Raw genomic sequence first — 13,121 nt, 5'->3', positions numbered from 1 at the left:
AGTTGAATACATACATGCATAAACTTGTAAATGACCAATTATTAGTTCATTTAATGTGATAATAACAGTAGACAAAACCCCAGGAATAATTGATTGAAATGGGATTATGGGGGGGGTGGCTTTTGTACCTGGTGTACTATGTGGAGCTGTGCGTCCCTTGAATCAAGGATCGAACATGATGATTCAAAGACAGTCACGACCCCATTAGATTTAGGGCATCACTAAATAGTCGGATTTTCCATAAAGCATGCGCGTTTTGACCAAATAGAGCCCACTCACACCACTGCGTTATACGTCATGTCAACATTACTCGAGCAATTTGTGTCTATAGCCATTTCATGGAGCCTTACAAAATAAATCTCTATCTGCATGTGTCATCCAATATCATCTATTTCATTCCAATTCCAAAAACTAATGACAAGTTTAACTTTTAAACGAAAAGAAAATAAGGGAAAGGAGAAAATTTTAAAATTTAAGTTAAACAAATCTTTTGATAAAGAAAAATTAAATCTCTTTTCTAAAAATAGCATTTGCAATGCATTTGTCAAGCGTTGTAGATTGATACACCATTTCGTCTAAATGTGTGGAAAGACGTCACGTCAATCCAATTAATGGTGAAATTTTAAACATTTCATGCTTAACATAAAAAGTAAAAAAAATCACTTCGAGTGTGACAGAAATTCGTGGCTTTCATTCTTTATGTGAAATCTCACGTCAATTGGACACATAGAAAAGGTAAGATTTTATTATTCGCGCGTTTCTTTCGCTTCGAAGGGAGGGTCTCTCATGAACCCCAAAAAAAGGTGTGTATTTTAAGAGTAAATTTTATCTATTCAATAATGTTTTATGGACATTGAATTATGTTAATTTTACATTTAAATTGAAAGTGTTTATAAAATAGATGAAATTTATAAAATTTTATATAATTTAAGAAGTAATCAATACTTTATGAAAAAAAAAATATTTTATTAAATATTATATTTTTAAAATTTTAATATTAACTATAAAATAATATACTTATGTGTTTTCTTTATTTTAGATTATATATATATATATATATATATATATATATATATATATTGTATTATATAACGATGATATTTTTTAAATTAATATTCTACAAAATGTTAGTGATTAAAGTAGGTGACAGAGTTAATAAACTTTATACATGAAATGTATCTAATATAATAAAGTGTTTTTTGTGTAAGAGTGAAAGAAGAAAATAATACGATTATATATGTGGTTAAACTTAAAAGTTATTTAATAATTAAAATAGTCATATAACCGTTTAAGAATATAAATACGCACTTTTGTTCGTAAATATTTCCACATCAGGCATTCATTTAATCTAAATCTAATCGAGTAGATAATTAATATAGTTACATTTTCAAAGCTCAAACTTAAGACCTGTAATTAAAATAAAATAGTTATCGCTAATTGACCTGCGTGCTTATTATGGTTAAGTTTAAGTGTTTTGAACAAATAATAATGCATTTTCTTCATGTATGTGTATTATACACATAATATGTTAATTTATCATTCAATGTATATGAAATAAACCATGCATGTATAGCAATAGACATGTTGCCAAAATACAATAAAATCTGTCTCAAATCTATTGCGAATTTTTTTATTTATTTTTCCCCAAATATAATATCATATATAAGCTAAAATCACTAAAAGTTATAGTACAAAAACATGTAATTTAAATGCACACAAATTTTGATTTTTTTTTAGAAAATGCAAAACAAGTATTTCTAAAGCACTACTTAACTAATTAAAAATGAAATTTTTTCATAAGAAAACATCATTAACATATTTCTTTATAATTTCTGATGCAATACCATAATTGCTTTATAGTTGTTTTTAATCAATGCCGTTAAATTTTACTATCTTTTATTGATTGAGTCTATAGTATATATGTTGCTCGAAAGATATAGCCGTTATTGCTTTTTATTTGTTAATTTATAAAGGGAAAAAAATGCAGTTTCGATAAGATTCCATTCCATGATCAAATCATATCTCCTAAAATATTATAATGATGATGCTTCGGTTAATGTACGTTCTTGTGAAGTTGAAAGTGCCTTTTATGAAACTTGGGTAGGATTTAATTAAAAGGAAATTAGGGTCTTTAATCACTTCCGATCTATACATTTCCTTTAAAAGAAAAAGTAGTTCTGCGAACGTGACAGACGAAGACATGCATGCAACACCTGCAATGCAATTTTTTATGTTCCTTTGAGAAGGCTGCACTGCCTTAACTGAACAAGACGGTCAAGTAAGAACAAAAAAGAATCTTGAACTATATGTTTTTATTTAGTTTATGGGGGTTGTGGAACCGCATAGTTCAAATAAACCCACAGGGCAAAACCCCAAGGTAAGAAGAAACAAGAACATCCTCCAAAAAAAGAGGAAAAAGAGGAAAAAGAAAAAAAGAAAAAAAGAAAAAGGAAAACCCTTCGTGAAAAATGATGGACAAAAAATTGTTCCTCTGGATGAAGCACCATACTCCCAAAAAGGATCAAATGGTAACCATTTCAAAGATGAAAAGCACTGTTCAAGTGGTCCTCCTTGAGGATGAGAGGGTGAAATATGGGGTGCTTCATTGCTTATCATCAAAAGAATGAATAAGATGCATGCAATCGTCCTTTGATATTTTAAGACGCAATCATCCAAAAGAGAAATACATAGAGTATTAGTAATTAAAAATACGCATTATTATAAGGGAAGGGACTTACAATGTTTAATTACTTAGGTGCCTAAGTTCACATAATAATTTAATGCAATCATAAGAATAGCAATCATTTCATAACAACTAGAAAAGGGAAACACATATTCTATATATATATATTAAACATGGGTGAGAGGCTGAGGTCAATTTTCATGAGAGTCTCCCATCCAATTGTATGATTGGGAAATTTGATCAACCTCCTTTTTCACTGATTTAGGCCAAGCACAGAAAAAAACCAGCTGATAATTATAGACTTCCATTTATACGTAATCAGTAGAATCCGTTAGACTTTTGAGTTCCATCTCCCTGCTGGTCCAACTTTGCTTGCTTATTGCCATCCAGCTTTAACCCAAAGTGAATGTGAGGGAAATGTGCCCACTGCATAAATATTCATATTAGACAACAGAAAAGGAAATTAAATTAAAGGTTCCAAATGATACAATATAGCAGTTTAAATCATGTATATAGTAAGACTTATGAAGGGGTATACGATATAAGAAGCAACAAAATTGGCTCAGAGAAGTTCCGAGAGATAATTCTTGTATATATAAACTAAAAAGTAGGAATTAAAAGAACACTGACTTATAACTTGTCAATAATTTCCATGATCAATTCAAAGTCTCATTTTCAATTTGCCTACACGCATATTTGTGGCTTTATGTATAGGGCCTACAAATTATATTGTGCTGAACATGTTATGGTCCATATACAAGAGTTACACGTACATTGAAGGAAAGTATAAAATGGAATTGCATGTAACAACAGACTGAGGGCTTTGCTAATTTATTGGGTATCAGATGGAAATTTCGGGCTAATACTATCGATCATGAACATTAAAAAGGGAAGAATACATGGGTGCAAAATTAAAATCTAGGATCACAAACTGTTTTGCATGTTTTTTGGTTTAAGAAAATAACGATTCCAAAAATTGTGGTAGGACTCGTCAAACTTGATCTTATGGTTAGTACTTAGTAGATAATCGTCCCAAAAGGGATATTAGATGTTTTTCTTTTTTGGTCTTGGATGCTTTTTTATATAGACACTTATAAAAACCCTGCAAACTGATGATTTAGCCAGAAGTCAATTACAGGTTGCATCACTGTACACTACAGTATCCCTTTAGGGTAAGTGGATAAGATAGAAATATCCACTATTGAAGAAATATAAGAGCCTCCTTTCAACTTTCTTAGAATCTGTAGCCAGCAATGTTCGTACCAATTTTATTCCAGTAGTTATCACTAAGGTGTTGTAAATAGGGAAGCCCAAAACCCAGAGTCGGACGCTTACAATGAAGAGAGAGAAGACTATAAAGTAGTATGTCTATGGGTCCTTCCACTTTAATTTGCGACCTTGTTTAAGCACATATCCACTTAGAATGTGCAATTGAGTTTTCAATATAATCTCCCATTAATTAAGTGTGCATATCCACACACAAGGAAGACCTAAAGAGAAACTATAATAATGGGTCTATTGGCCTAATACCTTAGAATTATTAAGAGTTTAAAAACTAAGGAGATTCAATTACAAAGAAATGGAAGAGAAACCATAATAGAAGACACCTCAAAACTAAGATATTAGCTTCACAAAATCTTCTTTTACCTATGAAGTCTACACTTTGTTCATTCTTTTTCAAGGTAAAACTTCTTTCACGAAAAATACCTACTTACAACCAATACACATTACTTATAAAGTCAGGCAAAAGATCTCGCTATACCTAAAAGAATGTCATCATATCCTTCTTACAGCCCTGGTTAAGTCATTTTATTTATATATTTTAAGAAAAGACATTTTGTTATAACCAATGCATAAGTCTTGTATCTGTCCTACATTTCTTTTTACACCATTTTCCCTGCAACAATATTATTCCAACATCTAAATGACGAGTACGTACTTCTTACACATATCTTTTTTTAATCAATAAAAACAAATTTTATAGATAAAAAGTACCAAAAAGTACTCCAATAAAACTCAAAATACATAAAGAATCAACCATGGCGCCCACCCACCTGATAAAAGCTATCATTATTAAATCTTACACATCACTTTTGAAAAATAAAAAAAACTAATCTCAACACTTTCCACATTCTATCTCTCATTTTTCAAAAGTAACTAGTGTTAGAAAAAAAAAATCCATGGATTTAGGCATAGAAATAATGTTATTGATTTTTCTATGGGGGAGAACAAAAATTTTCGACAATTATTTTACATTATACATACCATTTGCACCTGCGTTGAAAAGTTAGATTAGAAAGTCTATGATGGGACATGAAATTGATACGAAAGAGAGATAGAAAGAGGTATGAAAAATTTTCAATTCTAGGACTGTTGTTTATTCAAAAATACTTCATATTATAGTACCTATTTAAAACATAACCTAAAAGTATATTAAAAAGTTGTATGTCCTATTATCTAAAATAAAAATAATGAATGAATGATGCAAAATAGTATATTAACATCACCCACTGTTGTGCGGGACGGACTTTTATATGCAGAACTCATCTCACTTTATGACCAGTACATTGTGTAGGTATGTAAATCGATATGTTAAAATGTTTAAAAAAATGTGATGCGCAAAATACCATCATCCTATATAATATTAACACGTATATAATTTACCTTATGTGTTAATCAAATACCATTTTGGCAATGAAAATATTGAGTCGTATATCTCACAAGTGATTCTTCTTTATGTGTTAGAAATCGCGTTGAAATTAATAGTATTGAATCTCAGCTTGCAACAATGTTATTAGTAATAGCTTCGGTGTGAATGTGTCTTAAATTTTACATTTAAAATATTACCAAAAAAACACACACTTAATTAGTTAAGCATATCGAGAGTATTCTTCTCTCAGTTAAACATGATAAGCTATTCGCAAATTATGCAGCATTGACAAAAACAAATAAAGTAAGGGTTATTATATATTAGCAACATTTCTTCTGGATAACTCCAAAGCTCAATCTATTTAACAGTTATCTTTATTTGTCATTTCGCCTTTTGTTGCAAACCATGGTTTGATAATTTCTCAGCTCTACGATGTATTTGTCATTGATATTGCTTTGAACAAATAAGGGCAACCCCCATTATAGGAATCAGTAGAAGGATATGAACAGTTGCCATTTAATTATACATTCAAGTTCTATATAAACCTGCAGCCTCGAAGATGGCATTGGTTTTATTTGTATAGTTTCAACAATAATTGTAGGGATAATAAAGTGCAACTTTCACCGAGTTAATATAAACGACAAAGTTATCTTTTATTGTGTAATCACCACATGTGAGGGGGAGAAAATAGATATAGAACTTTCATGCATTCAAATGCCAGAATGCATATGCAGAAAGTGGGAAAGTAGTAATAAATTATACTCACGTTTTTGGCTGCTGTGCTGAATGCTTCTCTGTGGCTGATATCTGGATTACTAGCCTTAATTCTTTGTATTTCCTCCCTGCAAACAGAAAACAGAAGGCTTGTTATACTTGTTGGATGAAATCAGATACATACATTTTTTTTTATCGAGTACTAGCAACACATGCATATAAACACACACATACACCATATTTTCACCTTTTTATATAAATATAATAATAAACGATACCTTTGAGAGTATTTTAACAAATTTAAATTGTACTAAAATACTCTTTTTGGAAAATAAAAAGATTATATTAGCCCCGTGTGTGTATCATTCTCTCACTTGTTTTATAGAATTTTTTTTAAGAAATTATATTTATTTTAATAAATCTAACGTTATAACTAGCTGCATCTCTCTATCTTTGCCCGTGTTCATGCATTTACCATGCAAATCAATTGTTTTTATCAATGATTTTGTGGATTATAAATTAAAAACAATGTAAAAAGCATTTATTATGACTCATTCAAAATAAATGTTCATTTGAAAGTTACCTTCGTTCCTTTTTTATTTATAAATTTTTTTAAATAAACTTGTTCCCATCTATATATTTTCTTAACTGTTCAAGTCAAAATTCATTATCTTTTTAAATATATCCTCATTTCTACACGATTCTTAAATATTTTATATTAATTATAAATAAAAAGAAAAAATAATTAAAGTTATATTAAAAATTTAAATATAATTTAATATAAATATGAATATTAATTATAATTTTTAATTTATGTGCTATCTTCTGAAAATAATGGAGGGAGTATATATTAGATATTAGTTCATCATAGTAGTGTTTTAAAAACTGGTTATCATTTCCCAATGATATAGGTTCAAAGTTGTCTGAAATTAATTTTAAAAAAATTATTTTTATTTAAAAAATGCTCTAAAATTTTAATACTCGTTCTCATAATTTGCTAATAATTTTATATACACACGAATATACATTTGTATATAAGTGCGCTGATATTTAGTTATTTATTCTAAATGCATGCCTGTATTTAATAATTTCACGCAGTTGTCTATCACTCAACCGATTATATTATTTGAATTATGAGTCATCATTCACATTAATTTTCCGTTTAATTAAGAGTCTTCTTATTGCTAATCAAAGTTTAAGAAATTAATAAAAATATTTAAAATTATAATAAAATATAATAATAATAATTTTAACCAATATTCTAAAGATTAGGACACTGATTACTATTTTAACTTTAATTAGAACATTAATCATGTAATCCAAACTACTCTATTAACCACGTATACTAAATAGAACACGTGGATTTACACTAAACAATAATAGATGGAGAAATGGCAGGAACTTTATTTAAAATTGTAAATTAAAAAGGTTACTTACTTAATGAATCGATTATAAGCAGAAGGAACACGTTGTCTCTTCTCAGGAGCTGTGTTAATCAGGAGATTTTTTAGTTTGAAATATTGAACAGATTGCATAGAATGTAAATGTATATAAACGGCATATCAACAATTTAAATTAACACAAACATATTAACACTAAATAGAATTTTCTAACAACCACCAAAATCAGGTTGAGCTAGAACTTTTAACAAGAGCTGGCCCAATAGTTGGATGAACTGGTACTAAGAGAGCAAATTCGATCCATTAAAAAGTTATCATGAGCTGCCTCGACGAGAGAGATGAAAAATCTTACTTACAGTCACAGTTTATTATAAGTAATAAAATCAATAATCTGACATGTGTAAAGGTACATATACAAGTCTTGTTAGAAAATTTTATATACTTATATTTAAAATGGTGTAATAAAGATTAGTAAAGAATTAAATTTGAGTGGGAGTTGTAACCGTAAAATGAAATTGCATATGCTTAGTGTTATGAGAGATATATGTTCTAGGGCACAACATGATTGCAATCAATTAAGGATGGGTCAATTTGTTACGAAAGGTCACCATCTGGTTGGGGACACTTAAATGGACGAAGAAAATATAGGCTAAATTGGGTACCTTTGTACTAAAAAAAAACTTGATACTCAAGAGAGATGGACGCCCATTCTCATGAAAAACTGAGTTTTACGACAAGTGGCATCAATGATGACTTTGTGGTGCTTGTTTACATTAATTAACTTGTGCCAGTTGTGGAGTAACGTAGTCTGATCTTTTTGTCCTTAAACCTTCTGAACTATAACGAAAAAGTTCAGGCTGGCCTAGCTATTGGACCCGGCTTGTTCATTCCAACTTAGATGCCAAAAGCTAATTATATTTTGAATTAAGGGAAGAGAAATATGTAGGGTGTGTGACTCACGACGAATGGGAGGAATCCTAGGCTGCTCATGGTCTACAGGCTCGAATGATTTGCATTTTGATGATGATCCTAGTTCCTTGCTGCTAGATTCTTGAATGCTTAGGTGCTGATGCTGTCTCTGTAACTTAGCAACAGTAGAAAATCTCTAAGAGAAACACATACACACCCAGAGAGAGAGTCAAATATACCCAACAAAAGGTGAGAGAAACAATAGAAAAAAATATATATATAAAATATACATATTTATTTATATATATACCTGAGGGTCTTGAGAAGGAAAAGTTTGAAGTGATGCTCCCATGTTAACCGATAGCAAATTGGCACAATGCCCACATCTAACCGTCACTATGGTCAACAAACTGCTGCATGGAACACTAACCTGCAAATAGCCATTTTCAAATACAAGACAAACACATGTTATCACTTCCTATTTCACTAGCCAGTAGCTCAAATTAAGTGATCAGCTGAATAATCTTAATTTCTGTCTCTTAATTACATGCACACAGGAATGGTGGATGTCAAACACTAAAACTTTGATCTATCGTCTAAATTGGGATTCTCAATGCTTTAAATTTTGTATAGTATTGTTTGGACCATTGCCATAACAAAACATCAGAGCTTCACACTTGTCAAAATTTAAATATTTATACATATGTTGGAGAACTGAAGCTATCACATTCAATGGAAAGGAGCTTCTAAGCACCGCAACGTTACAATAAGAAAACAAATGGTTGGTTGGTGAGACAGAAGAAAGAGGTTGAGGAGAGGACAAATAAGGTTGAGAGAGAGTGAGGGTCCAGCTAGGAAGAGTAGTGCAGCATATTGAATACTACATGCTATGTTAGCATAGCAGCAAAGTGATGAGGAACTGACATGGCTAATTTAAAAGTTAGCACTCTCACAATGTCTGCATGCTGTGGGTGCGCATTCACTTTTTGGCTGACACTGCAAGGCAAGATGATAAAAGATAGAAATTGTAGCTCATAGCGATCGAGGAGGAAAGAGAGAAAGAGAAAGAGAAAGATGAAAATGACATGACTAGAACGGAAACCATGAAATTGATTAATTGAAACACCGTTAACCACTACTGCTACCTAACAGATATGATTAAAGAAAAGTGATCATCATCATCACCATGAAGCAGATTAAATTTACTGCTCATTGTGCAGTGTCAAGATCGGGGTTGAGAAGGAAAGAAAGAAAGATAATGCTTTCTCAAAAGGAGTAATTTCAACAGAGATATTATGATGAAAGGAGAGAAAGGTAAAGGAAAATAAGAGAGAGAGAGAGAGAGAGAGAGAGAGAGATGGCATTTTCTGGTGCGTAAATGGATTTGTCTGAACGTCATAATCTCCACAAGTTCTTGTAGAAAGAAAGAGAGGACACTGTCTCAGTACTTAAAGGAAGCAACAAGTCTGAAATTGTGAAAAACCTTGATCATCAAAAAATGACGTTTCACTGGCAAATCATGATGAACAGAATACCCACCTTCAACCTCATCACGCATCAGTGAAAGGGAATCAACCAAATACACTGAGGAAAGAGAAACCATCACATGGAAAATTAATTTGAGTACAGATTTATTTTATGAGCTGTGAATTCAGAAAGAAAAAAACAAGAAAAAATAACTTATAAATTAAAACAACGGTTTGACTTTTTATTCAACATATATAGCATGTGAGATCATAAAATGTTACATATTCTTCTGAAAAATAATAAATAAATAATAAAAAGGGAAAGGGCTTCATATATATCAGAAGAACCCTAATACCAGGTAGTAGCCCTACCTATTCATAGCCCTCGAATTTCTTAAGGGTATATGCCTGTCTATGCATTTTGTTTATAAAACCTCTTAAAATTGCTTCATTCAGGCTCACAAAATTGCCTTATTGCCTCTCAAATTAGGATGTGCCTTACATATACTGGGTTTCGAATTTAATCACTGGTCTTCTGTTATAGCTCGTGAAACTGAATACATCACTTACCTGATCTCTAACCAAGTTAATTAGCATCATAGCTGAACATGTTACATAAATAGAGGCTATGGAACAATACCCAAATACATTTTCTCATAAAATATAAGATAGGAGTCGATTAAATCTCGATCTGAAGTACATTCCAGTCAAGAAATCAACTTCAATGATGGATTCCAATTAATCCTTGGGGAAGTGAGAGGTCTTTAATTCCTTGCTTTCATGATCTCGATTCAAGAAATATAAAAAACCCGAATTGACAAATTATTAGCTGATGAAAGACATGGTATAATAAAAATAATCATAACAAGCTTAGAAAAATATAGAGAAAAAAAATGGAGAGAAAGAAAAAGGAAGAGAATTCAGAATTGTACCGCTAGAGTGGTGTTGCAGAAGTTGCAGTGAACATAACAAACACGTTCGGTTGCCATCATGTCCATTGACATTTTCTTTTTTTAATTTGCAACTGTCCTTCGTGTGTGCTTAGTAGATTTATAGGCACAGATCACAGGGGAGAATTCCTTGACTGCTGAAACAAAGTGAACAAGCTAGATCAAGGATTTACAGAAGACCCAGAAGAATATAAGACAGAGAATCATAAAGGTTAAAATAAAAAAAGAAACTTTGTTATTATTTTTTTAATGGGGTAGAGAGAGAGAGAGAGTGTACAAAAATGTGAATGGTTAAGATGGGACTAGTCTGGTCGGGGAAAACCAGTGAAGTGGAGTGGGATTAGTGATAGTTTAGAATTATGAAAGAAAAGATAGATTATAGGAAGTGTGAAAATTTTTGGTGTTTGTATGTGCGCGTGTTTGCAAAAGACAGAGAAGCAGAGAGTGGGGAAAGAAGGTGGGAGTGGATGTGTTATGATTGAGAAAATGAGTGGGTGGGAGTGACCCATTCTCTCTAACCTCACTGCCTTTCTGTAGCGGACGAGGGGGGCGAGATATTAATGCTTGGAATGTTTAGGGATGAGAGAGAAAGAGAAAGATTATACAAATGCCAATAGTACTGTAAGATAAAGGTTATAGGGATCAGAGACATGCTTATTAGAATTTGTGTCATTCAATTGTATCAATGCATTGCATTGCATGTCAAACACAGCCTGACAAATGGTTCACTCCATCCTTTTTATTTATTTCTTCTTTTTCATACAATTTTAACACCTTTTTCAAGTCTATTCTGATTTCTGTTCTGACCCTAAGGGGCTAGACAATCTATGCTCAACGCTTCAACAAACTCTACTAAATCATGCTGTCTAAATCAAACTATTCTAAATGTTAATTACACAGTACGTCAACAAAGTGTAGCAAGGGTTACAAATAATAATGACGTCGAAAGACTATGGAAAAATAACATGAATTGGAAATTAGCTTTTGTCCATTTATGTGCATTGGGTTATCTATTGCGGTGTACTATTTGCATAGTGAATAGACGTCTTACTGTACATATTCATGTTTTTTCCTGTTAACGCCTTACACGTGGGATTTTCAATTATCATTACTTATTAGCAGTATAGCAACGAATGAAACTCTGCATCAGCATTTCATAAACGAGAGGGGACATATAATATTCCAAGAATCATGTTTATATCAACCGTTTAATTGCTATTAATTACTTTGGTTAATTTTAATTTTCAGTGAAAATGAGAGGTGTTGCTACTTGCTATACGTTATGTCCACTTTGTCTTAGCCACAAATAACTTATAAGGATCGGGTTTTTCCATATATACATCTATCAAATAAATTGTGAATTAAGAAAGAGGCTATTACTTGATGTTGGTGAAACTAAAAACTTGAAATATGCCTTGCTCAGTGTACGTACACTTCATAAGACATTGCACATTTAAATCAACACCCCTTGGTCTTGTTTATACAGTTTCATTCTTTGGGACATGCTTCGTCTTTTGAAACATCCATTGGCGGTTAAAAGAGAGAAATGTATCTAACTACATGCATCAATCAAATTTAATTTTGTAATAAATTTGCCTTATAGTTTTAAGGCAGATATAAAATTAACATAAAAACATTTTATATATGTACAAGCAGCGCCTGTTTGTATTGAAAGTTTATTATTAAGACTGATTTTAAGTATTTTAAAAAACTTTATTAAATATAAAAATATAATAAATACTAATTTTATTAAAGTTTTACTGTTATTAATTATTTACATTCAACTATAAAAGTTGAAATTAATATTTTTTATTTATATAATTATTTCTTACAATATATCTATTCATTACTTCATTCATCTTATTGCATATTTCTCTATTTTCTTCTTATATAATTCTAAAAGAACAATAGGAACTTATTATATATAAAATATATATTCTCAAGGAAATAGCCCAAAAAATGAGGACCATGGTACCTGAACGCGTGTTTAGCTAATTTAAGGCCCACAATAGTGCTTTGCATGTACAAGTCGCCAGTTAGTAGCAACATATTTGTGTAATAACATATCAAACTTTTATACTGTTCCATGTATTTACTCACATATTTAGATAATAAGGCCATTATTGACCCGTGTTGTTGTAATATTGCGTATACCTGTTATTTTATATCTTTATATTCTGTTTTTTATAGTGAAAATAATTGAAATAAAGTTGTTAATAATAAATTACTAAGAGAAATAGGTAAAAAAAAAATTCATCTAAAATTTAATAATTGATCTATTCTTAGCTTAAGTAAAGTCCATCTTGTTGTGATAGAAACGAATAAGAACAAATAAGTTTTAACTAATGT

General features: G+C 30.9%; 1 protein-coding gene across 9 annotated transcripts; it reads right to left on the bottom strand.

Moving 5' to 3' along the window:
• Positions 1–2,700: 2,700 nt before the first annotated feature.
• Positions 2,701–11,518, bottom strand: LOC113854615 (putative axial regulator YABBY 2). Of its 9 annotated transcripts, none has more exons than XM_027485736.1 (7): positions 11,050–11,283; positions 10,755–10,906; positions 8,667–8,786; positions 8,408–8,531; positions 7,485–7,533; positions 6,100–6,175; positions 2,701–3,109 (listed from the first exon to the last, which is right to left on the bottom strand). In XM_027485736.1, exons 2-7 carry the CDS (start codon positions 10,824–10,826, stop codon positions 3,002–3,004), a joined length of 549 nt encoding a protein of 182 aa, XP_027341537.1. In that variant the 5' UTR covers positions 10,827–10,906; positions 11,050–11,283; the 3' UTR covers positions 2,701–3,001. The 9 variants fall into 9 exon arrangements, with proteins under 9 accessions (XP_027341537.1, XP_027341538.1, XP_027341539.1 ...); XM_027485737.1 differs by having other exon boundaries at positions 2,702–3,109; positions 8,408–8,525; positions 10,755–10,909; XM_027485738.1 differs by lacking the exon at positions 11,050–11,283 and adding an exon at positions 11,427–11,518 and having other exon boundaries at positions 2,705–3,109; positions 8,408–8,525.
• Between the last annotated feature and the right edge of the window lie 1,603 nt (positions 11,519–13,121).

The sequence above is a fragment of the Abrus precatorius genome, unplaced genomic scaffold (genome assembly GCF_003935025.1).
Source record: "Abrus precatorius isolate BTA unplaced genomic scaffold, Abrus_2018 Scaffold11, whole genome shotgun sequence".
In the NCBI taxonomy this organism is placed as follows: Eukaryota; Viridiplantae; Streptophyta; class Magnoliopsida; order Fabales; family Fabaceae; genus Abrus; species Abrus precatorius.
The sequence above is the reverse complement of the archived record's forward strand: the minus strand, read 5'-3'. Positions and strand labels throughout refer to the sequence as shown.